The sequence below is a fragment of the Mandrillus leucophaeus genome, unplaced genomic scaffold (assembly GCF_000951045.1).
Source record: "Mandrillus leucophaeus isolate KB7577 unplaced genomic scaffold, Mleu.le_1.0 Scaffold535, whole genome shotgun sequence".
In the NCBI taxonomy this organism is placed as follows: Eukaryota; Metazoa; Chordata; class Mammalia; order Primates; family Cercopithecidae; genus Mandrillus; species Mandrillus leucophaeus.
In genome coordinates, this window is record NW_012105753.1 from 364,309 (window position 1) to 388,918 (window position 24,610).

General features: G+C 35.4%; 1 protein-coding gene across 3 annotated transcripts in view; it reads right to left on the reverse strand.

Annotated features, from left to right (window-relative positions):
• The window catches only part of ANK2 (ankyrin 2, neuronal), a 602,309-nt gene that overhangs the window by 120,610 nt on the left and 457,089 nt on the right, over positions 1–24,610 (reverse strand). For all 3 annotated transcript variants that reach the window (XM_011997275.1, XM_011997273.1, XM_011997276.1), the window contains 7 exons: positions 23,090–23,188; positions 21,466–21,564; positions 15,844–15,942; positions 10,122–10,319; positions 7,908–8,006; positions 7,645–7,743; positions 1,404–1,502 (listed from right to left, as the gene is read on the reverse strand). In XM_011997275.1, coding sequence (XP_011852665.1) covers positions 1,404–1,502; positions 7,645–7,743; positions 7,908–8,006; positions 10,122–10,319; positions 15,844–15,942; positions 21,466–21,564; positions 23,090–23,188 — 792 coding nt within the window. The remainder of the gene's footprint in view (positions 1–1,403; positions 1,503–7,644; positions 7,744–7,907; positions 8,007–10,121; positions 10,320–15,843; positions 15,943–21,465; positions 21,565–23,089; positions 23,189–24,610) is intronic.

The window sequence follows — 24,610 nt, forward strand, 5'->3', positions numbered from 1 at the left end:
ACATGTACACATATGTTTATTGCAGCACCATTCACAATAGCAAAGACTTGGAACCAACTCAAATGCCCATCAATGATGGGCAAAGAAAATGTGGCACATATACATCATGGAATACTATGCAGCCATAAAAAAAGAATGAGTTCATGTCCTTTGCAGGGACATGGATGAAGCTGGAAACCATCATTCTCAGCAAACTAATACAAGAATAGAAAACCAAACACTGCATGTTCTCACTCATAAGTGGCAGCTGAACAATGAGAACACATGGCCACAAGGAGGGAAACATCACACACCAGAGCTTATCAGCGGGTGGGGGGCTAGGGGAGGAATAGCATTGGAAGAAATACCTAATGTAGATGACGGGTTGATGGGTGCAGCAAACCACCATGGCACATGTATACCCATGGAACAAACCTGATTCTGCACATGTATCCCAGAACTTAAAGTATAATAATAATTTTTTAAAAAGACCTGGAAGTGAAGTGACTTGCCTGAAATCACTTACAATTTATATGACCGTAGCCAGATGCTTTCATTCTAATATAACACTGTATTATAGTGGTACGACTCAAACTGAAATGAGTTCTAACTTGGGTGTATCAAATATTGAAGAAGGAGGGAAATTGTTTAACGTAAGAATCTCAGTGATGCCAATGCAAAAGTTAAATAACAACATGGAAAAGGAAATACAAGATACAGTATATTGACAGTGTATTCAATGTAAAGGAAGATGAGAAAATAAATTGGGGAGTAAGATTTTAAAAAAGAAAAAGAAGGAAAAAGCAACTTGTGAGGGAATTAGAAGCTATTAGAAACAGGGCAAGTCTGATCAAGCAATCTTCAGTGCCCAAATTCTATTTTGGAGTAGTGGAAATACAGAATGTATAAATTTGTAAAATCAGAGTAGGAAGAAAAGTAAACATCATAAAAAGGAGGGAAGTCAAACAGATGAAGGGAAAACATTAAAACTTTGAGAATAACTTGCTTTTATGTAACTAGTGAGGGGTAACTGTGGAAATGTGATTGGTTTAGGTGGTAATAAATAAATTTTAATATGTATAATGTCTAAATACTATAGGTTACATTTTAAAATTCATGAAAATAAAGAGATATGAGAAAGTGCTTTCCAAGGTTAAAAAAAGTATTAAAATATTAGTCAATGCCGTATTTCTTAGTTGAAAGTTGTACATTTTTTCAAATGTTAGTGTTCTGAAATTCGGGTGCATTTTTCATTGCGTGTAATTGCTTATATAATGTTTTTTCCTGGAAAACTACTACTGAATTGATCCTTTCACTTACAGTCCCTGGTATTTCCAAATCAAGGAACTGAAGGGCAACATCCTCTCTTAAGGTTGAAACTCATGCGCTGAGATAGAAGAGAACCTCAGGGCACCAGCACCTACCCTGGCTCTGGCATCAACAAGGGCACCATTTCTCAGGAGGCATCGGACCACTTCCACCTGCCCGGCTCGGGCTGCCATGTGTAGTGCCGTCTCCCCACGCTGCCAGGGAACAAAGATCGTTAAATCAGAAATTAACCCACTGCTCTGGATGGTAAATAATAAAGTTGTCCCTTTTGTGAAATTCAGCAATATATCCAAGGATTTAAGAAACCTATGAAAAGGCATAGTCTGGAAAACATAGATTTGTATCTTCTCCTTTTTTTTTTTTTTTTTTTTGAGACAAAGTTTCACTCTTGTTGCTCAGGTTGGAGCACAATGGCACCACCTCGGCTCACCACAACCTCCATCTCCCGGGTTCAAGCGATTCTCTTGCCTCAGCCTCCTGAGTATCTGAGACTACAGGCGTGCACCACCACGCCCAGATAATTTTTGTATTTTTCTTCCCCATCTTTATAAGGAAAAACAAATGTTTATTTTATTTTTTTAAGTCCGTGACAAACTAGTAAATGTACCCGAACATCCAGGATACTCTGAGTTGTTTAACTTCACAATCAGCCAAGCATCCCTTTAAATTGATTTTGGTGATGAAATTATCTTTTACCCTAAAAACCTAAAATCTGTCACTGTCTCACTTAACTATGTGATCACAGCTTGAAACTATTTCAGTGAGAAACTCTACATGCTGAAGATCAACACGTTGCAAAACATTAACACCACTTGTACCATAAATAAATCATTTCTTTTCAAGATTCAAAATTTACTTCTGAAATAAACTATTATTTTGTATCTGATTTTTCTTTGTGTTATGAGACTAGACAAAAACGGATCAGACAAGAAATCTGATTTGCCTAGGAGGTCCCCTATTTAAGATTAATGAGCATATTTAATTATAGACAGTTATTTGAGAGAGCCACTGAAAGATGAATAAAGTGACTGTCAGCAGTGTCATCTGTTGAGGTAGGCCGTGCATCACGCCTCCAGTATCTTTGTTCTATACCAAAATATGACACACTTGTCAGGAAAGGGTGGCTTTAGGTGTGGCATGAAGAACGAGGGTGTAAGAGAATTTTCTCTTCAAGAAGCCGGTTACTACTCTACTGTCTCTAAGAGAGAGGGCTTTAAAAATCAGCATATTTTAAAACTATGTAGTTCTAAAGAAGGCATGGTTTCATTCACTCAAGTAATTTTAAGATATTGAAATAAAAATTATTACAGATTGATTTACCACAACTGTTCTATAAAATAAGAACAGTTTTCTAGACTGTTCTTTACTTTACTTGGCTGATTTCAACCAAGTAAACCATTCCAAATAAACTAAATTGATTTTAAATTTGGTTGTGCTAATTGACAAACTCCAGTGAATTATTCTGATTCCTTGCACAACAAACCCTTAAATCTAGAAACTTTAAGGTGAACTTTAATTTGGCACATAGTTCACAGTTAATTTTTTCTCAGTATTTTAGAGACCATTTCTTTTGAAGTTATGAGAAATTCATGTCAAATGATTTGATTGTGAAAGCACTAAATTTGATATCTACTCTAATTTTCTCTTCTTTGTTGATGACTCATTTATCCTCTAATGGGCTTATTTTCTGATGACAGATTTAGACTTTTGTAAAGTAAATCTATCTGGAGCATTTTGTTTTATAAAATGAATGCTAATATTTATCTTCGGATTTTAGATGTATGGCAAGATTTTTCCTCCCTGGACAACCATGATTTCTAACTTGTTTTCTCTATCATTTAAAACCTGTCTCCAAATAGATGAGGCTAAGATCTTCTAACTACAGTTGTCCCTCTGTATTGTTGAGGGATTGGTTCCAGGCCCCCTGCTTCCCCCACCAATACCAAAATACGTGGATGCTCAAGTCCTTTATATAAAATGGTGTAGTATTTGCATGTAACCTATGCACATAATCCTGTATAATTCAGCTCTGCATTAGTTATAATACCTAACAAAATGTAAATGCTATATAGTTGTTATACGGTACTTTTTAAAAATTTGTTATTTTTTATTGTATTTTTTATTTTTATTTTTTCAAATATTTTCAATCCAAGATTGATTAAATCCATGGATTTAGAACCCACAGATACAGAAGCTGCTGATACAGAGGGCTGATGGTATTCAAACAAAACAAAACAAGACTAGGTACAGGGGCTCAAGCCTGTAATCCCAGCACTTTGGGAGGTCAAGGCAGGAGTACTGCTTGAAGCCAAGCATTCAAGACCAGTGTGGGAGACATAGCAAGATCTCTTCTCTAAATAAATAAATAAATAAATAAATTAGTCAGGCATGGTTGTGCATAGCTGTAGACCTAGCTACTCGGAAGGCTGAGGCAGGAGGATAGCCTGTGCCTCGGAGGTTGAGGCTGCAGTGAGCCATGATCTTGCCCACTGTACTCCAGCTTGGGTGACAGAGCAAGATTGTGTCTCAGAAAAACAAAAACAATACTCCTCAAATCTTTATGTTATTTCTAGGTCTGATAAAAGGCTAGCAATTTTACTAATTTTGGTAGAAATGAAGGTAATAATAAATTTCCTTATAAGAAGTTAAAAGTCAAAGAGGTCCCAGGAATTCCTACTTAATGACAAACTTTCATATTTATTATTTATTTATTTATTTAGAGACAAAGTCTCACTCTGTCCCCCAGGCTGGAGTGCAGTGGTGCAATGTCAGCTCACTGCAACCTCTGCCTCCTTGGTTCAAGTGATTCTCCTGCCTCAGCCTCCCAAGTAGCTGGGATTACAGGCATCCACCACCACGCTTGGCCTTCGTGTTAACTTTTTAAGCCAAGTTTTATCAATAAGAGGCTTTCAAAATCTGAAATGTTTCCAATACTGGCCAATATTTCTGAAACTTTATTTTATACTTAAGTTATTTTTTATGGGTTTTACACACTTGAAGTTGATGAGTTAAATATAGAATCTAATTTAAAGCACTAAAGCTTAAATTCAAACAAAGGTTATGTATAAACACACACATAGTCTCTCCACTTTATAATAACGGTCTTGTTTAATTCTTATCTAATGCCTCTGGCATAATAGACTTCTACTGTAAATTGCCCTTAGTAGTCTTTTGATTTAATATTACCATTGTTTATATATAAGAATAAATAAGAAAATGAACGTCAGGATATATTGTTTTAATAAATAACTTCCATTTCTTGATTGTCAGACACTCTATTTTATTTAATAGCCCTGTCTTTCTTATCTCAAGCTAATGAAATTTAAGGATTGGGGAAAATTTTTAAGCACAATATAATGTGTGAACTTTACCATTAGTCCACTGATTTCTTATGGGAAGGAAGATAAAACTTTGTAAGACCTTGCATTCTTTCTTGATAGTTGTTAAAATGCTTAAGTTTTCTATTCCTATAGTTATTGATGAATACTTTGGATTATGGATATGTCGTAATTGGCAGTTCGGCATTCTAGATTTCAAAGTGTATTAATAAACCTTCTGGAAAAGGAGATTTTCAGTTAAAAAAAAAGGTCTATACGTGATTGAGTTACTGGTACACCTCACACTTGGAGTGAATTCTCAGACAAAAACAAAAATAGCAAGAGAATGAGTATGCTCATGTCCAAAGCAGGTACTAAATTTCATGCCACTCTTCTCAGTTGTTAAAACTGACTCTGCTGACAGGGCTACATTGACTTCCACTTCGGGCGCATCAAGTTGAAAAGCATCAAAGCACAACAAACAGCATTGCATTCAAAAATGCAACATGATTTCAGGCAACACACAAAGGCTCCAAGGGTGGGGTATTTTAGGGTCAGGAAGTGACCAACTCTGACACAGCAAGCAGGCAGTCAGTGTTCACACGGTTTCTTCATCAACTTGCAAAGAATTTTGGATCCAGTAGCTATATCCTCATATTCTGAGAAAACACAACTTCACAGGCATCTCACTGTTAGAGAAAGTTAAATTCCTCTAAATGTAGGATTGCCAGATTTAGCAATTAAAAATATAGGACAGCCAGTTAAATTTTAATTCCAGACAAACAACAAATAATTATTTTACTATGTCTCAACTATTGCATGGGTCATATACAAAATTTATTTTTCATCTGAAATTTAAATTTAACTGAGAGTCCTATAATTTACCGGGCAGCCCTATCAATAGGTATCTGCTTCCTGAAGGATGTATCTTACAAAACATAACTAGAAAACACGGAAATTATATTGGCATATGCCCCTCAAGAATTTGTTTTGAGGGAGCTGAATGGAAAGATAACATAATGGACAAATGAACAGATAAAATGAAGAACTTTAAATAACCAACAGTTGGAAGCTAAAGTTTAATGTAACAATTGTCAAATTTGAGAGTCTTCAACAACCTGAAAAACATGTCAAAATTGCTTATTTCAATTAATATTTTATTTTTATTTGAAAATATACATGTACCCTATATAATTTTTTTTAATAGAAGGGAGTATATTATAACTCCATAACCATCTGAAGATTTGGAATTGCTCAGTGAAGTAGCAAAGTAAGAGTGGCCACAAATTCCACAACCATTCTATAGGGATTATTCTTTGAAGATTTTGTAAAAATCTCCCCTAAAAGAGGTTAATTTAGGCGATTGCAATCAAGCAATCCACAGAATATTCTTGTACATGTTATCATAATAATGTGACAACATATTGTAACATAATGTCACTATTGCTCCTCTAATCCCATAGGCACTGGAATGCAAATAAGAAAAGGTGCAGAAAACAAGGAAAAGGCGGGCAAGAACACAGAGGGTTTTTTGTTTGTTTGTTTGTTTTCTTTTGTTGTTTGTTTTTTGTTTTCATGTTACTGGCCTGTATGTAAGTCTGTTCAGGTCTCAATTTAAAAAAGAAAAAAAAAAGGTAGTCATCTGAAAAAAAAAAAAGGAGGGGGATGATGATTACTTTTAAAGTTCCAAGAAGTGACTAGAAATTAAACTTACGTTGGCACATTGTGAAATTACTCTTATGTCTAATGGAGTAAATAAAGATTAGCATATAATATTATGACCTTAGGACCAATAAGCTATAATTAAGAAAACTTATAAATATAGGCTTTAAATTCTTCAATGATTTTATGCTCCAATTACTGAATAATATGAAGAGAGAGTATTAAATAATTTTTAAAATCAATTAAATTAACTCTCACAGTGGATTTCCTAGCCATCAGAAACTTCACTGTGGAAACGGTGTGTGAAACACAGAAAAAAAGAAATATGAGAGGGAATACAAATAAAAAATGAAATTGGACATTCTCTTTCACAACTTAAATGGAAAGAGATGCCAAAAATTAGCAACAAGTGCCAATCAATTGCTTTTGAAAACATAGCTCATTTTAATAATAAGCACTAATATTTATTTTGAGAGAGTTATTTCTGGTGCACACGTGAATCTCAATACTCTACTAGCCCTTCTTGAACTTCAAATACCTGCCTGCACCTTGTGCAAAGAAGTTCTCTCGCTCAGGAGAAAATTTGCATTCAATGATTTGTCATGATACAATGACCAAAGTTTAAAGGGGAAAAATCCAAGAAAATGAGAGATACACAAAGAAATTAGAAGGGGAAATTCTAATTTAGATTACACAGAAAAATTCTGAGACATCCAGTACTTGTTGACTGAATGAAAGTGGTCTGGAGACCAACATTCATTCCAGGATACATGGTATAACTTTCAGCTAAGAGAAGCCTCCACTCTAGCAAATCAGATCAAATCAAAAGTAAAAATCAATGTAATGTTACAAAATGGGAAATCCATGTAACTGAAGAAGGAAGAGTTTGATACCATGTAAAAGTCTCCGATATTGATCTATCTCTGGTTAATCTTTTGTTAAGATTAATTATGGTACTGATTTGATGTTTTTGTGAAAATTGCCTGGAATACAATTCCCTCAAGCAACTAGGTTGAGCCCTGAAAATTCTATTCCAACCAATTATCCATTCACTTTCAGAGGAGCTTTTAAAATGTATTTTGTTTTAATAAATGCATTTAAGAGGCATGTTCAATCCACCTACACCCAGAATCTTAAGCTGTCTCACTTCATAGCTTCCATTTTACCTCCTACCCTATCCAGGTTCTTTTCAGTGAAGTTCTGGCGATTATTTCAATAATATGTTATTACAAGGGCCCTTCTCAAAGCCTGGTGGCTTACTTTGATGACATACACACAAACACACGTACACACACCCACGGTCTCTGTTCCTCTCGCTCTTTCTCCCTGGGGTTATTCTGACCCAAGCCATACTCACAATGTTAGTGACATCTGGAGAGGCTCCGTTCTGCAGCAGAAGGAGGACAATGTTCAAGTGGCCCATGAAGGCAGCCACATGTATTGGTGTGAGGCCAGACTGCGAAACAAAGCAACAGCAGTTTTACTCCTCTGCACCGGTGGGGCTTTGGGGCTTCTTCAGATAAATAAAACTTGAGTGAAGAGGACAGAAGATGAGAAAAAGGAAAGGGAGGAAGGAGTAAGAGAAGGAATGCTTTGTGACTAGCTAAAACATTTTTCTACCTCTGTTATAGCTTGGATTGAAGCCCCATATTTCACCAGCAGTTCCATGACTTTGATGCGGTTTTTCTTGCAGGCAATGTGCAGTGGAGTAAAACCATTCTGTGCAAAAGACAATCAAGTTAGTTGAAAACATGCAGAAACAATTCTCACACAACTCCATGCTGGCACATTGCAGGCAATAATGTTACATCATCACATAATGTTACCATTTCTTCATTCCCTGTAGGTGTTGGAATTTGGAAAGAAAAATGGTGATGTGTTCCTGTAGGCACTGAACTTCACTTATGTGTGGTGGGCCTGTACATAATTCTGTTTGTGTGTTTATAGAGAAAACAAAAGTGAAGAAAAATACATGGTCCTTCCCTTTAAAGAAAGACAAATAGACGAGCAATTATATTTTAGAAGTTCTAAGATGTTTTAAGGTATATTGATTGTCCTGGTTTGTAAATGACTTGAAGATGAATTGAAGATAAGCATATATTCTTCTGAAGGGTCATTTCTCAGAGCATAAGAATTATTCATCTACTTAAAAAATCTAAGAATATGCTGCCTTTCTAAGAAATATTTCAACTTTGCTACCACTTTCTTTATAAAGGGTGTATTTCAAGTCAGCAGAAATCATTATGTTGATCAGTTTTACATATAGAAGCTATATTTTTACATCATTTTTACAACATATATGCCTATCAGATAACTTTTATTGCATAAAGAAATGACTGTTAAGTTCCTGGATATTTTCAAGAAATGTATGGAGAATTTCTGGGATAAATGCAATGAGGTAGCTCTAGGAGTGAAGAAACGTGGGAAAGAAGCCTGTCAGGTACTTGCTAACTTGGCGAACTAGGCTAATGCCCAGGAATTGGGGCACATCAAGTAAAATGTGTTAAATGGCCCCATGCTTACTTATCGTGTATTATATTTTTTTTATTTCAACAATGTTCCTTTGTTACTTCTATTCTGCCAGCTAACATTTTTGCATGTCCCAACATGGACCAATCATCAGTCAACGTTTTTACACACTAGCAGTTTTCAGGAAAGCATATGGTCTTACTTAAGCTGATGACTTCTTATTTTTCACAATAGAGTGACAAACATAATTAATCGGTTAAGTCATTTCCCCTGTTTATGAGCTATACAACATGCCAGATGTAAATAGCCACATGCACATGCAGCACTTAAAATATTTGCAATTAACAGGCTGTGATATTTTATAAGCTTATTGACCACTATCCAATTAAAAAATTAATGTTTTTGGCTCCCTAGAGAAAATGAATGTTTTCACATAATTACATATAATCTGGAAAATATATTCAATTCCCATGGAATTATCCATAAATTGATTCCAATGGAGAAATTCTCATAAAAATCATATTTAATATTTGATGATTCTAATGAAGGTCTCTCAGCTTAAATACCGATTGTCTGAAGACCAATTTTCACAGACACAAACCATGTAAACACATAGAAAAAAGGATTTACTTTTAGTTTGAGAATTAGGAAAAAAGAGGCATAAATTAGTACATGTCTAATACTTCCAATGATTCTTGTTAGAAAATAAGTGAAGCAAGAAAGATTTATTCAGTATTAAAACTGGGGAGACATAAAATTGCTCTAGGGACAGCCTCTTGCAGTTTTCTCTCCAGCAATTCCTGAAATGGTGTATATAAAATGCTCCCTGAAGCAATAACACACCAGGCATAATGTTTCTATTAGCCTATGGTTGAGTAATCAAGTCAACAAGGAAAATTTTCAAGTGAACTCTTCATAGGCTTACATTTTATACCCTCTTACATAGTCAAATAAATTCACCATTAATTTTTTTCCAAAAAGAGATTAATAAATTCAACTTTTCACCCTCGTGTCCTAACTTTATCTAGAGGTATCTAGAATTTATTTTGTAATTTTCTATTTTTCAACTTCTATTTTCCATTTAAAACTGCTTATCACTCCAAAGGTTTCATATCTATCTGTTTGCAACTCACTAGTTTCAGAAATGTTACACTGGTGTTCTCTTAAATACATCTTTGCTCACCAGCATGTGCTAGCAAACTATAAAGGTATGAAGTAGACAGGCCGATTGTGAAGGGTGACAGATTTACCAGCATTAACTACGTATCTGTAACCATGCATTGCTGGTGTATGCATGTTGGTCAATGAATGTGGGTTTGTTTGTCTCAATCTGTATTCAGTTAATGTGGACTGGGCCAAGTTTACCAGGGCTCTGGCATTCGGATTGGCTCTCTTGTCCAAAAGGAGTTTGGTTACGCGGTAGTGGCCACAGTGCGCAGCAACGTGGAGGGCTGTCAGGTAGTCCAGGGTGACATCATCAACAGGAGCCTTGTGCTGTAACAGGTGCTTCACACATTCCACGTGGTCTCCCTGGGCAGCCATGTGTAGTGGAGACAGCCCATTCTGCACATTAAGAGAAAACAAAATAATGTCAATTTTTTTTTCATTATTTTCAGGTTCCAAAATATAGCAAAGTTGATTCTTGATTTCTAACACAGTTAGTGGCAGGGGAAAAAATAATTTCCATTTGACATCAGAATATACAGCAGACTATATTTGGTAGAGATGGGCACTAAGAGAACATTTAATTTCATACTTATACTACCATAGACAAAAATGCAAATTAGTATGTCTGTCATGAATGGTATGTGTGGCAATTTAGTGGCAATTTAGCCTGATTTTACAGTTATTAGGGCAATATTAAATACAGAAAAATAAATAAGAGCTAATGCTTAACTTGATATCCAACTCCATGCATAGCAGTCTGCATTCATTTAATCTCTCTGCCTGCATTTCTTATAAATACAGAGGGAAGTGGGTGAATGAGAAGCAAGTTCATTTACAAGACGTCAGGGAGGTATGGAAACTTTGATCATCTTTTAGATCCATGTTGCTCTGAAATTTTACGATCCCTTTTTCCTATAGTATCAGGAGACTTGAATTGGACTTGGAGAAAACAGGCCGGTAAGAGCTAGATGAGTGTGAGACAAATGTGGGCCATGTGCCAATGACCTCACAACTTTTACATTTGAGGGTAATCTAAATTTGTCTTCATTAATATGGACCAAAACAGCTTTAGTCTTAATTCTAGAATAACGTCAACAGCAGGAACACAAGAAAGCAGCGTAAAGCACTGTTTATCAGACTCAGTAAGACTCTCATTTCTTTAAAGCTAAATAAATAAACTTTCAGGAAACAGTATGTAAACTTAGGAAAAAAACTAAATTTTAAAAAACAATTTGCCTATTAAAGAGATGGGACTATTGTCTCTTCTTAATAACCAATGCAAATATGACCACTAGAAAAAGGATTGTTGGCCAGGTATCCAGTTTGGCAGTAATTACATTCAACAAAGCAGAAACTGTATCTGGATAAGTTACCAGAAAAGGCCCCCTGCCCAATATTCTCAACAAGGAAGGTGATTTCAACAGTGAGGGACCAAAAAAAAAAAAACATTAATTCTTAATTGTGGTAAAGTATATGTGACTTACAAATTATTCATATATTTTGAAATAATCTTCATTCATAATTATGCTTTCATATTTAGAAATTCATTAAATAAGTTTAGAAAAAGAGGAACAGGTTGATGAGAAGCCATTTATGCATTGAGGGGAAGATAACTGTCAAGGGCAAAGTGTAGAAGAAATTCAAGCCTTGATGAAGTTTGGACTAGATTGTTGCATGTTTTTTTGAAAAATTGCCATTCATTGATGCTGTTTTACCTATTTGAAAGTTATTTATATGGAAAACAAAATATTTATAATCTAATCTTTTGTTCATTTTACACATATTTACTTAGCACCTACTCAAGCCCTGTTCAAGTACTGTGGATACAGCAGGGAACACAACAGACAGGAAACCCCTGTCTTCAACAAGGTTACATTCTAGTGTGGAAGCCAGACATACAATTTCAAAATAATGAGAATTAAAGTATATAGTATGTTGGATGGCCATCAATGGAAAGGAGAAAACAAAAACACAGAATGGCCTAGGGAGTTTGTGTACATGAGTGCAATTTTGTTAGGATGTTCAGAAATGGCCTCACTGAGAAGGTGAGTTTTGATATGAAGGAAGTAAGAGAGCTAGTTTTGTTGACTTGGGGGAAAAACACTTGAGACTGAGAAAAGGCAATTGCAAACATATTGCGTTGGGATTATAACTGGCATGATTGATATCAATAATCACTAAGGAGAAGAATGTGGTTTAAGGCGAGTGAATGAGGCGGATGGATAAGGGGAGGAATTCAAAGAGGTAAGTGACTTTTACTCAGAGAGACATGGGGTGCTGTTGGAAGGTTTAGGGCAACAGGATTACTCTTGCTGCTGTGCTGAGAATAGACTACATGGACAAAACACAAAAGAAGGGAAGTCAATTAGGGACCTCTTATAGTCCTCCAGGTAGGGTTGATGGTGACTTGGAACAGAGTGTTGGTAATGAGATGGCTGGCAAGCTGCTGACTTAGTGACACATTTTGAAGGAAGAGGTGACAGTGTTTGGTGACAGAATGTGGAAAATGAGAAAAAGAAGAGTCCAACATGGCATGAGGTATTTGGCCTGAGACCTGAGAAACTGAAAAAATGAGACGGCCATTTGTTGAGATAAGAAAGCTAACAGGAAGATTAGGTTGAGAGGTGGGTAATTTTGAGCTTACTAAATTTGAGATGCCCAGGAGACATCCAAGTGGCAATGGTGAGCTGACATCTACATATGGAATTCTGAAGATACACACTCGTGGCACCAGCATACAGGTACTATTTAAGATAGAACTGCATGAGATTTCATAGTAAGTGAGTGCCAATAGAGAAAAGATACAAAGACTGAGCTCTGGAGGTTCTAACGTTCAGAGACCTGAGAGATGAGGAGGAACTAGTAAAGAAGACTGAGAAGCGGCAGCTAGGAAAACAGAAGGAAAGTCAGAAGAATGTAATGTCCCAGAAGGCAAATAAAGAAAGTGTTTTGAGAAGACAGAACCAAGCAATCACACCAGATGATAGTAACAGGAGAGAACGTAGACTACATGGGTTCCAAGTCATGTCACTGGATAGATATGGAGGTGAGAGTGGTTGGAAATTATCTTCCAATTGCTTCAATTCTCTCAGTGTTGTGGGAAATGAAGACAAGGAAAGAAGTCTAAGAATTCTGAAGAAAATATAGAATGGTCAGATAGCAGGGATTGACAGTGAACAGACTTAAAAAACAGAGCGTGATTGTCAGGCAGCATTACCAGCGCACTTGAGGTTAGCAATCATGAATGTAAAGTGAGCACAGTTAGTGTGGCTGGGCGTTTCCTGTAGCCACATTTGGTTGCATGAATATGAGTTGAATTTAATTGAGTGAAATGTAGGTAGTATGAATATGTAAGAGCGTAGCATAAATGACTATGAAATTTGTGCCTGGCAGAGGTAAGGGCATGATGTGAATGAGGAAAAGTGAAACTATGACTGAAAGTCCCAGCAGAATAAAAGAATTTCGGAATTGGGGTTCTGAAGAGAGTGAGCTGAAACACAGGAGGGGCTGGCAAGAGGGAAGTTAGACACAGAAATTGTAGAAGGTTTACAGTTACCAAACTGAGAGGCCAACTTAAAGAATTATCCACTGCTCTAATCAAAATCAGTCAAGTCACCAAGAATAAGAAGGGGTTGTGGTGAGGAGTCACAGTTTGCTGAGAGCTAGAATTGACAAGGAATGAGTGGGGTGACACTTAGACAGTTGCTTCAGAAGAAAGAATGGGTGATTTAAACCTAGGAGTTTTTATGGAAGGTAATATGGTTTGGCTGTGTCCCCACCCAAATGTCATCTTGAATTGTAGCTCCCATAATTCCCTTGTGTTGTGAGAGGGACCCAGTGGGAGACAATTGAATCATGGGGGAGGTTTCCCCCATACTATTCTCGTGGTAGTGAAGAAGTCTCACAAGATCTGATGGTTTTATAAGGGGAAAGCCCTTTCGCTTGGTTCTCATTTTCTTCTCTTGTCTGCCACCATGTGAGATGTGCCTTTCACCTTCCACCATGGTTGTGAAGCCTCCCAGCCTCATGATTGTGAGTTCCTCCCCAAGTGGAATTGTGAGTCCATTAAACTTCTTTGTAAATTGCCTAGTCTCAAGTATGTCTTTATCAGTAGCGTGAAATGGACTAATACAGAAGGGGAGGAAGAATAGTCTAGCATTAGGCACCTATGCCATTCCCAGGAGAGCAGTATCCCCTCGCTCTAACCTGATTAATTCATCTTCTCTGTGTTTCTTACCCTATACATATCTCTATTTTTTTATAATTATCTTTTTTTTTTCTCTCATGCCCACTAAATTCTGAGCTTCTTGCAGCTATAGATTGTGTATTATTCATCTTGATGGTGCCTTAGTGACCAGAACACTTGCCTGGCAAATTGTATCTACTCAGTATTATATAATACTTGGATGCATAAATACATGAATATAATTGTACACTCAGAGACACTTTATGCAGGATCCTTACATCTGAATGATACTTGATTTTACAGGAAGGACGTTAAAAAATTCCATCTAGGTAACCCACCATCTTCATCAGTGATATGACAATTACAAGCAAACTTTGCAGATAAGATTATTTTATGGTTTGTAAAGCCTATCTGCCTATTTTCAACTTGATATTGGTTTTTGTATTGGTTGTAACATGATTGGTCTGAAATTTTGTTATTTCCATTTAAATTTCAATGTTTCTTTATCAAAACTTTCCATAATTGTCTCTGCATTACCCAGCCCAAATTGCTGCATTTTAAAGACAGATCTATACAACATTCACAGTATAGGTGTGAGAATAAAAATAATGCGATAATTATTTCTCTTCTTCATATATTACTGATTTGAAGCCACTCTTTTATGGCATGTGGGCACATCTTTACAAACTGAGTTCATTCTACACATGTCTTAAACATATGGGCTAGTTTTGTTTCAAATGATTTCAATTATATATAAATTGAAAAATATTTGTTTGTGTCAATTGCCTTAGTTTCTTCAGCTTACCCTAGTAATAGCATTAGTTGATACCAACTCTGTGGTGGGGGGTATGAGGTGGAATGGAATAGGGAGAAAATATAAGAAGTGCTCTTTGTCTAAATTTGTGTTGTATTTAAGGATCCAAGGTTGCTGCATATCACATTATTCAGTTCTGCATGAATATCTTCAATTCGTGTCTCAAAATATTTTCTGATAACCCAATGTAGGGTTGGATAACAGAGAACTATACAATAATAAAAGCACTTAAAATACATTTGATATTGAAAAATCTTCAGCAAACCAACTCACACTGTGGCGTTCATGTATATGGAAAAGTGCTTCTCCCACATTTGAGCATATTGATAAAATGAGAATAAAAAGTGCTAGATGTAGTATGTTATAAAGAAAATATGCTTGTTTAATAGTTCTTTGTAGGTGGCCTATTGCAACTTGTGCTTTCCAAATCACCTCTACTAACCTTCAACATAATCAATCAATACCACTGTTGAGTAATTATTTTTTATTAGTATTACCTAAGAGATAAAGAATGGATGAGCAAAAAGATTCATCTTGTGTTGCTAATTGTGCTGCTTTAAAAGATAATTTTATATATATTTCATAGTCATCTGAGAGGATTATAAAAATCTAGACTCAGAATCTAAGAGATATTTTCATTTATATTTAAAATACAGATGTATTCAGAATTCCATCTGCAGTAAGAATAACAGATAAAAATATAGAAAAAAACTTGAAGGTACACATTCAATACATCTTAATGCATATATCTGTTTATTTTAATATTTTTAAGTGGTTTGATACATGTTCCTATTCCCAGCACACAATTATTAAAGAACTAGAAAATGCTTGGCTGATGCTTCGATTTAAAAAAGAATAGAGATAATATATCAAGTGACTTAAAGATTCCTTAGGATCCCATCTTACTCATAATGACTCACCTTAGTCCTTGCCAGCAAGGGAGCACCCCGTTCCAACAGAAGTTCCACCACTTGGTCATGCCCACTTCGTGCAGCACAGTGAAGTGGTGTCAACCCATCCTGGCAAAAGAATTGAAGAATTAGGCCCAAGTTCACCTTAAAAAAAAATCCAAATTTCATCTATTGCAACCATAAAGAGGGAGTTCCTAAACTCAATCCTGATCACTCAATAAATCTGTAATAGAACTGCAATTTGTTAAAAGACCAGAAAGAAGATGAGTGACAGAGAAAACAAGTCAGAAAGACATCTTGACAGTGAACAAGAAAGAGAAAGGAAACAACAAACAAAACAGAGACAGGGAGAAAGCAAGAGAGATCCCCTGTGTGGATGGAGGGTCAATGCAATGAAATTGGCTTCTGGTCATGTGTTTGCATAATCAAGAAGATGGAAAAGCACAGTATGTGGCATTCGTTGAACTTTAAAACCCTACTCACTGGAACCGAAAATAGGGATTATATTAGGTTATACTGTTTTCATTTTGTTTGTTCTAATATACTTTTACCTAAAAATTTTTCTTAGTGTAATTTTTTCATATATGTTCTCTTTTGAATTCTCACCACTTACATAAGTTCTCCTAAAATGCTCCCTAATGCTTGTAAAAGTGAAAGGTCATTTTTTAGACTATTTTAAAGATTTTCACACATATATTTCAACATTTTGGAAATCACATAATTGCTTCCCAAAGATGAGCTTTATTATTAATAAATAGAACTCTAACTTAATCAAATAAAATATGGCAGAACTGTATGCTATCTTATTTATAAATCTTTCTGATCTTAACACTTCTGGGATAGCCTCTGATTCCAGAGCAATCCCCAATGCCTTCTGTCTTTTATATTTTATTTCTCTTTAGGGTGGCATGGCCAAAAAGCAGAGCGGGTGGGAAATGTGAGGCAAAATGTAATTAACGGTGGGCAAGAAGCGAGAGAGAAAATGAAATACTGAGTATGTAAATTTACTGGTGATTTGAGGCTGAAGGAAAAAAAAAAGATTGTCCCAAGGACAGAGGTGGAAAAGGTGGGTAAATCATAGAGAATGGATCATGAGCAGTTAAGAGGATTTCAGCAGTTTCAATTTATCCAGAACTCGAATGGCCTCTTGTTTGTGTCTCTACTTTCAGGACCATCTCTCCAGGTTATGCTTTACTCCAAATAAAAATAATTCCTCTGAATTGCAACATTCTTTCTGACTCAACGCTGGGATTTCTGTGCAAGATGTCTTCTGTTTGTCCCTCCAGACCCAGCTCTACCCTTCTCTGCTCTGCTCTGTGTCCCAACACACTGGCCGTTCCAGGGGGCATCAGTGAGCTGTCTTGTCCTCGGGCTTCCAACTGGGTTTGGCCAATGCAGCAAGACATGAAAGGGACTTCGAGAGACCTCCCAAATTCGGCTGTGTGTCTTTACCAAAGTTGACCTTCCTGCCAAAGCAGCCTTTCCACACAATTCTCTCCTTTGAAGTTCTGGGGGCCTCCTGTACTTCTCACTTTTTAGGTCTAGCATAAGTTTTGAGTACCGCTGTTACTTGCCCCTGGGATTCTACACTATCCCTTGTCCCTTTCCTATAGACTACACAATATTATAAATAGACCCTTCAATAATCTCTAATCAAATAATCAAATTTGGGCCTCTGTTTATGGCTAGAATCTTGACTGATAATGATTCTTCGCTTTGTGAAATCCATTTAGCTAGTATGAAGATATTGAATGACCAAAACAGATTTTGCAGTTTTGGGTACCTAAGAATTAGCATGAAAAGACTGCCTTCTCAGAAAAAATTTTAAAAAGTATTTAACTACTGTAGGTGAAATGCTACATTATTGTAAAATTTGCCAGATAGGAGCCTAAAAGAGTTGTTCCGGCAAAGTGATGACAATGATTACACTTTTGTATCCTGAAAAAAGCACCCTGTGGTGGAACTACAGAGCATTAGTTGCTACATAACTTACCTAACAATTAGATATAGCATAGTTTCTCAAATGTATTCTTGGTGAAGGCTTTGTGGAGACCTAGGGTTTGAGAAATCCCACATGGTGAATAGAGGCATCATATGTAACAGTTCACTGTGTGGACTTCGGAACTGTGGAACCCTGCAGCGAATCTCAAATCGGCCACCATGGGTGAATCTCTCTAAGCTCAGCTTCCTGATACATAGAGTGAGCTATTCTTGTGACAGTGAGTTAGTTCTCATGAGAACTGATGGTTTTATAAGGGGCTGCCCCCTTCACTGGGCACTTATTTCTCTCTCCTGCCACCATGTGAAGAAGGATGTGTTTGTTTCAGCTTCCACCATGATTGTAAGTTTCCTGAGACCTCCCCAGTCCTGCAGAACTGTGAGTCAATTAAATTTCTTTCCTTTATTAATTACCCAGTCTCGGGCAGTTCTTCATAGCAGCATGAGAACTAACTAATACAAACATTTTTTCCACTTTTAAATACTTTTCAAAAGGCAAAAGAAAAAGCAAAACATATTCATTTATTTTGGTAATCAAATATTATAGTTCCAGAATTGGCCTCCCAGTTCCAGCACACAGTCCTTGATTTCAGTATTTACCTCCTACTTGATTTTGCCTCTGATAAGAGGGATATAGGTCTGTTAGCTGTAGCCAGAATGAAAAGAACCCAGCAATGCTTTTAAAATCCTCCTACTTATAGATGAAGAAGTATTTCAACTTATGGGGGGAAAGTTTAGTGCTAAAAAATTTCAGTGCAACCCTATTCACAATAGCAAAAACTTGGAACCAAGTCAAATGCCCAGCAATGATAGACTGGATAAAGAAAATGTGGCACATATACACCATGGAATACTATGCAGCCATAAAAAAAGGATGAGTTCATGTCCTTTGCAGGGACATGGATGAAGCTGGAAACCATCATTCCCAGCAAACTAACACAAGAACAGAAAACCAAACACCACATGTTCTCGATCATAAGTGGGAGTTGAACAATGAGAACACATGGACACAGGAAGGGGAACATCTCACACCGGAGGCTGTTGGGGGTTGGGGGTAGGAGAGGGATAGCATTAGGAAAAATACCTATTGTAGATGACGGGTTGATGGGTGCAGCAAACCACCATGGCATATGAATACCTATGTAACAAACCTGTATGTTCTGCATATGCACCCTAGAACCTACAGTATAATAATAATAATAATAATAATAATAATAATAAAGTTCAGTGCAACCATTCAATATTGTAGTTAATCCTGCGGTGTGCTGGAACCAGTTCATATGAAATAAGGAGAGCTACTTTTTGCACACCTCTTCCCAATTCTACATTTAGTGATACCATGTTGCTAGCTCTAAACTGACCACTGTAGAAGTATTTATACCATGGAAACTAGCAAAGGCAATGCTACAAATCAAAGTTTTTGTTTTGTTTTGTTTTGTTTTGTATTTAAAGAACCTATTATTAAACTTTTACAAGAAGACTGCTAACTTAATTCCTTGAACTGTTGACTTGCATCTCTGTGAGTCTAGAAACCTACTCTGTCTTGTTAACTGTTGTATCTTCAGGGTTCACAGCACCAAGTAGGAACTCAATAGTTATTTGTTTAAGGAATAAATGAATGGAATGTTTATACAATGTATACAATTAGAAAACCTATTTTATTCTTTTTAAATCCTTGAATGAAATTTAATTTATTTGCTGTATCTAAAGGCTGCACTATGACAGAACTAGTATAAGAATCCATTTCATTTCATTTCTGAGTACTATTTTTATGAAGATACACTGCCTATTTGGAGTTAGAATTTTTAATTGTATACCCAAATATATGTAAGCCACACATATTAGAGTACTTTTATTAAGTAAATATTGTTGATTAATAAGAACAAAATCAACTATCTCAATAATGAGTGAATACTCCAAAAAGCATTAATAAAAGCAATGTGCATCCCTAAGACATTGGCCAAGATAAAAATTTTTTGCATTCCCAAAATGCTTTCTTTCCAGTGGTAATCTCATAAAGGCAGTATATAGGAAGAAATTATGTTAGTAAAGTATGCTTGTAATGTAATACATTGGTAATGTTAGGAATGATGTTAGGAATGATGTTAGTAATGTAGTAATGTGCAAAAGCTCATTCCTTTAAATATAAAGAATAAGTAAGCAAACCATGCAACGTAACTCATACTGTTCCAAATTCTGTATACTCACAGTATGCTAAGGGAAAAAGGCATGCCTACTAAGCAAAAAGGAGAAACCATATAAAACTCTGATGCAAAGACACTGGACACCACAGCAAAGATTTGACAGAACGCAAACCTCTTCAGAACTCCCATGTGTTGTGACGTAGCCACTCTGGACCAAAAGCTTTAGAGAAGTGAGATTAAAAAAGCAAGGTTTCCTGAGGTCATTAAAAATCATAATTTATAGTCTGGGACTGGTATAGATTCTGGAAGCTTACAGATGATGAAGTTTATTAAACAAAAGTGTTTGCTGGCCCCCAGATTTGCAAGGAAACTAGATTTGATCCTTACTGCTGGCACTATGAAAACATGAAGTCTCAGCATTAAACAAAGTGAAGTTCAATACTATGAGACATATTCTATTTATCATCTTTCATAGGCTTTTTACACCACATTTTAACATAGATTTTTGTATAGTACATATTAACATTTTTGTATTATAGGCACATTTGAAGTTTTGCCAAAGTCTATGATTAACAAATCTACTCCAGATAATTAATACTGAAATACTCCTTACCTGTTAAAGCAAGTAACTACATATTGTATAACGTCAGTAATATTATCAAATATTATGAAGAGCTAGGTAACTTACTCTGCCTTTTCAAAAACGGTAAATATAGCTAAGAGTTCATTCTCACACAACTTTATGAAGTAGGTGTGTTGTTATTAGCCTAAGTTCAGAGAAGGTAAGTAAACTGCCAATATAATACAACTTATTAATAGTAAAACTAGGATTTGAAATCAGGCAGTTTGCCTTCATTCTGTACTTTTAACAACTGCACTCTACTGTCTATTGTGTTATCTATTTAGAGTGTATTGCAAACTTGAAATGATATTCTACCTAAGTTCAAAACAAATTAAGGATAGCACTTCTACCAAAATGACATAAATAAAGGTACAGTATACTAACTGTATGCTTTTCTCCATAATAGCAAATCCCCTGCTCAGGTCAGGATAGCATAGCCGCTTAAGAAAAAAGAATTAGGAATTGAATACTTAGAAGCCAAAGATTGTAAACATGTACTAAAATATTTTGTGTAAAAGCCACATTCTCAATCTCAGTGTATGGTAATTAGTTTGGGTTCTTGATACTTATAACTACCCAAAAGAGAGTTGTGTAAACCTAATCTTTGATCTTTGGTCCCAGAAAATCACTAAGCAAAAACTTCAAAACTATCTCAACATTTCGCTTCAGTGGGTACTTATGAGCAAATATTAATTTCACTTTATGGTATGAACCCTTTAAATGTTGTATGAGATTTAAATCAATTCCAGTAAAGCAATTTCCTTGAAAACACATTGCCTATGTTAATGACCTGGTGTCTCGAGGTGCCTTCTATGAGGATTGAAAGAAATAATAATAGTAGAAAATTGAAAGAACAGAGACACTCACCCTAGTTTTGGCATCGATCTGACCGCCTCGATCCAGTAAGAGTTTCACCATGTTTGTATTTCCCCTTTTGGAAGCCACATGCAGAGGAGTGATTCCATTCTATACCACAGAAAGACCAAACAAGAGCTGTTGGGTATGACAGGGCATGATGGCGATGCCTTTGTGTTAAAGGCCACAAAGGAGGTTGTGACCTATGTGGTAATTTGATCCACAATTTCTACTCTTTCTATGTCTTTGATTTTTAAGGAACAAAAATCACACAAACCACAAAACAATATAGTTAGAGAATGAAAAACGGAATGAAACTGCATAACTAAGTTAGTCAATAACTACAAAATATGTATAGAATGTACAAGTTACAGTCAAGAGACAAAGGGACCACTTTAGTGTAATATGAACAAAAATTTAAAATCTACCTAAGATAGGGCCCTAGTGTAAAGTCTTTCTTTCTATAACATCCATGCACTTAAAGAGTCTGGAATCTTAAGTTTTATGATGCTTAAAAATAGAATACAAATATTTTTATTAATATTCAATATAAAAATGATTCTTAAAAACATTTCCTTCAAGTTGGGCATGGTGGCTCATGCCTGTAATTCCAGCACTTTGGGAAGTTGAGGTGGGAGGATTCCTTGAAGCCAGGAGTTCAAGACCAGCCTGGGCTACATAGTAAGACCTCATCACCACAAAAAATTTTAAAAAATTGGCCAGGTATGGTAGTGTGTGCCTATAGTCCTAGCTACTCAGGAGGTTGAGTCAGGAGGATTGCTTGAGCCCACGAGTTCAGGGCTTCAGTGAGCCATGATCGTGTCCCTGCACTACACCCTGGGCAACAGATCCAGACCCTGTCTCTAAACAGCAACAACAACAAACAAACATCTCCTTCAGAATAATTCAGTAAGAAAAACAGCTTGAAAATAACAGAACATAGTTTCACTGCACATGACTTCTTAGTACAAAAACATTACACATACAAATTATATTTATTTATTTTATTGGCTATCACTTGTCATCATTATGGCAAGGATATGTACCTGATTTTTTTTGTGTTGTAATTTTTGAATATTCATATTCTGCATTAACTGTATATTAAGTATACTGATATATACCACTATTATGTAAGTGAATTCTTTCTAATAAAAGCATACCATGAAACATGTAACAATGTGACACCTTTTATGTATTTTAGTAAGACTTCATGGGAACAAATTCTCAATTCATTAAAAACAATTCCCTATCAAATTGTGTGCCCCACAGTCATCATAAGACATTCTACTTATATATTTTATAGTTAACATTTTAACAGTTTAATTATTTATTGACATGACTTATCAGGATTCACGGCATGATCGTTAAATATAACTGTTCATACTGGTCAGAATTAATGTCCTCTTTAACTATTGGAAATGATTTGTGCATGAATTTACAACATTCTTATTTTCTGCTTAAGCCAAGATGACTTCTTGTGATTTAAAGAAAGAAAATGAAAAATCTAATACCTCCAGCACAGACCCAGGTAAGGAAAAAGAAATAAAATCTTTAAGACAGCCATTGGTGTTCCTTTTTACTTTCTTAAGGTACTTATTTACTGCTATCTAGAATGAGAAACTATTTTAATCCATACCCTGGCTGTGAAGTCCACAGCAGCTCCCCGGTTTAGAAGAAGAGTTGCCACGTTGACATTTCCATAATGTGCAGCTATGTGCAAAGGAGTAAAACCACTCTATGAAAGCAAAGATATGATAGTCAGTATAGCGCTTCACTTTACTATGTTGCAGCCATTGTATTAGTGAAGAAAGTCACATGGTAACGGTCTACCTAACATATAAGCAATAATAAATGCTTTAGTAAGATCTTAAATCTTAACGTTATAAGGTGGTACATAACTAAACATATAAAAAGGTAAATAAATATTCTACATTTATTGGCATAATATTCATGGCATATTTTTAATTATCTTAAATATTTATTTATGAGATTTGTTGTTTATACAAAACAATGTTTCTTAAATTGGTCTTGCATATTAAAGAAAACCAGAATATGATTAAACAACATAAAGTTTCAGCCATAGGATTAACATATCAATGAATTTGGTTAATACCGTTTCAGAGAAGATTCAAAAGCAGTGTTTTTGTTTTACTTTTGTTTTAAAAAAGCAGTATTGGTTGGCATTATAATTTTGGAAGCATGAAAGTATGTTGAAAATTTCTTACAAAGGATATAGAATTTGTTCCACATCATTTACACTGTCATGATATTCCTACACACTTTTACAACTGTGTAGCAAGATTATGTTATCATGATGAAATAATTAAAAAACAAAAATTAAACAATATACTTGGCATCAATAGGAATAAAAAAGGAAGAGAAAAGTTCAGCTCACTCCAATTTTGAATGTTAAACAGATTTTATCAATACAATAAAATGTAGTTGAACCAACCAGGTTAAATCAACTCAATGGGCATTACAGAACTGTTTACTCTCTGAGTCTGAAAATATCAAATGAAAAAAATATATTTCCTTTTCTTTCTTTTTCCGATGAAAATCTAGTTGAAAATTGTTGCCATTTTCACAATAGAAGCATATTAACTCTTTTCTTATTAAAGTACACAAAGATCTGATAATTTTTCTTACTCTCCATAAGTTTCACTACTTAACAAAAGATTATGGGAAAAACAGAAACTGTTATTTGCTATCACATTCTGCAGATTTTGGGTTACTTGGTATCGCTCTCTTTTAGTTGAAATGAATTGTTTACTGTATTGTTTTTAAGAAATATTTTCAAAATTACAACCATTTTTTTCTGTTGAGTTGATACATAGGCTTTTGTGACTTTGTTTTAAAAACACCCTAATTAAGCATTCAAATACCTTAGGTAATGAAAATTTGTGCTATTACTGTAGCAACATTAACTACAAATAATTTCTCACTTAGAGAGAAGTAAGACACAAAATAAGAACAGTAACTATTAATCAAAATCCCACATCTATGATCAAGATATTTTTATTTTGCATTTACATCATGCCAATATTCATGTCAAAATGGAGGGGGAAATCAGCCCTCAACCTGGCTGTTATTTGATAAAATGTCAAATTTTTATATTTTAGGAAATAATTGACTAAATTTGTTTCATTTTTATCTTGAT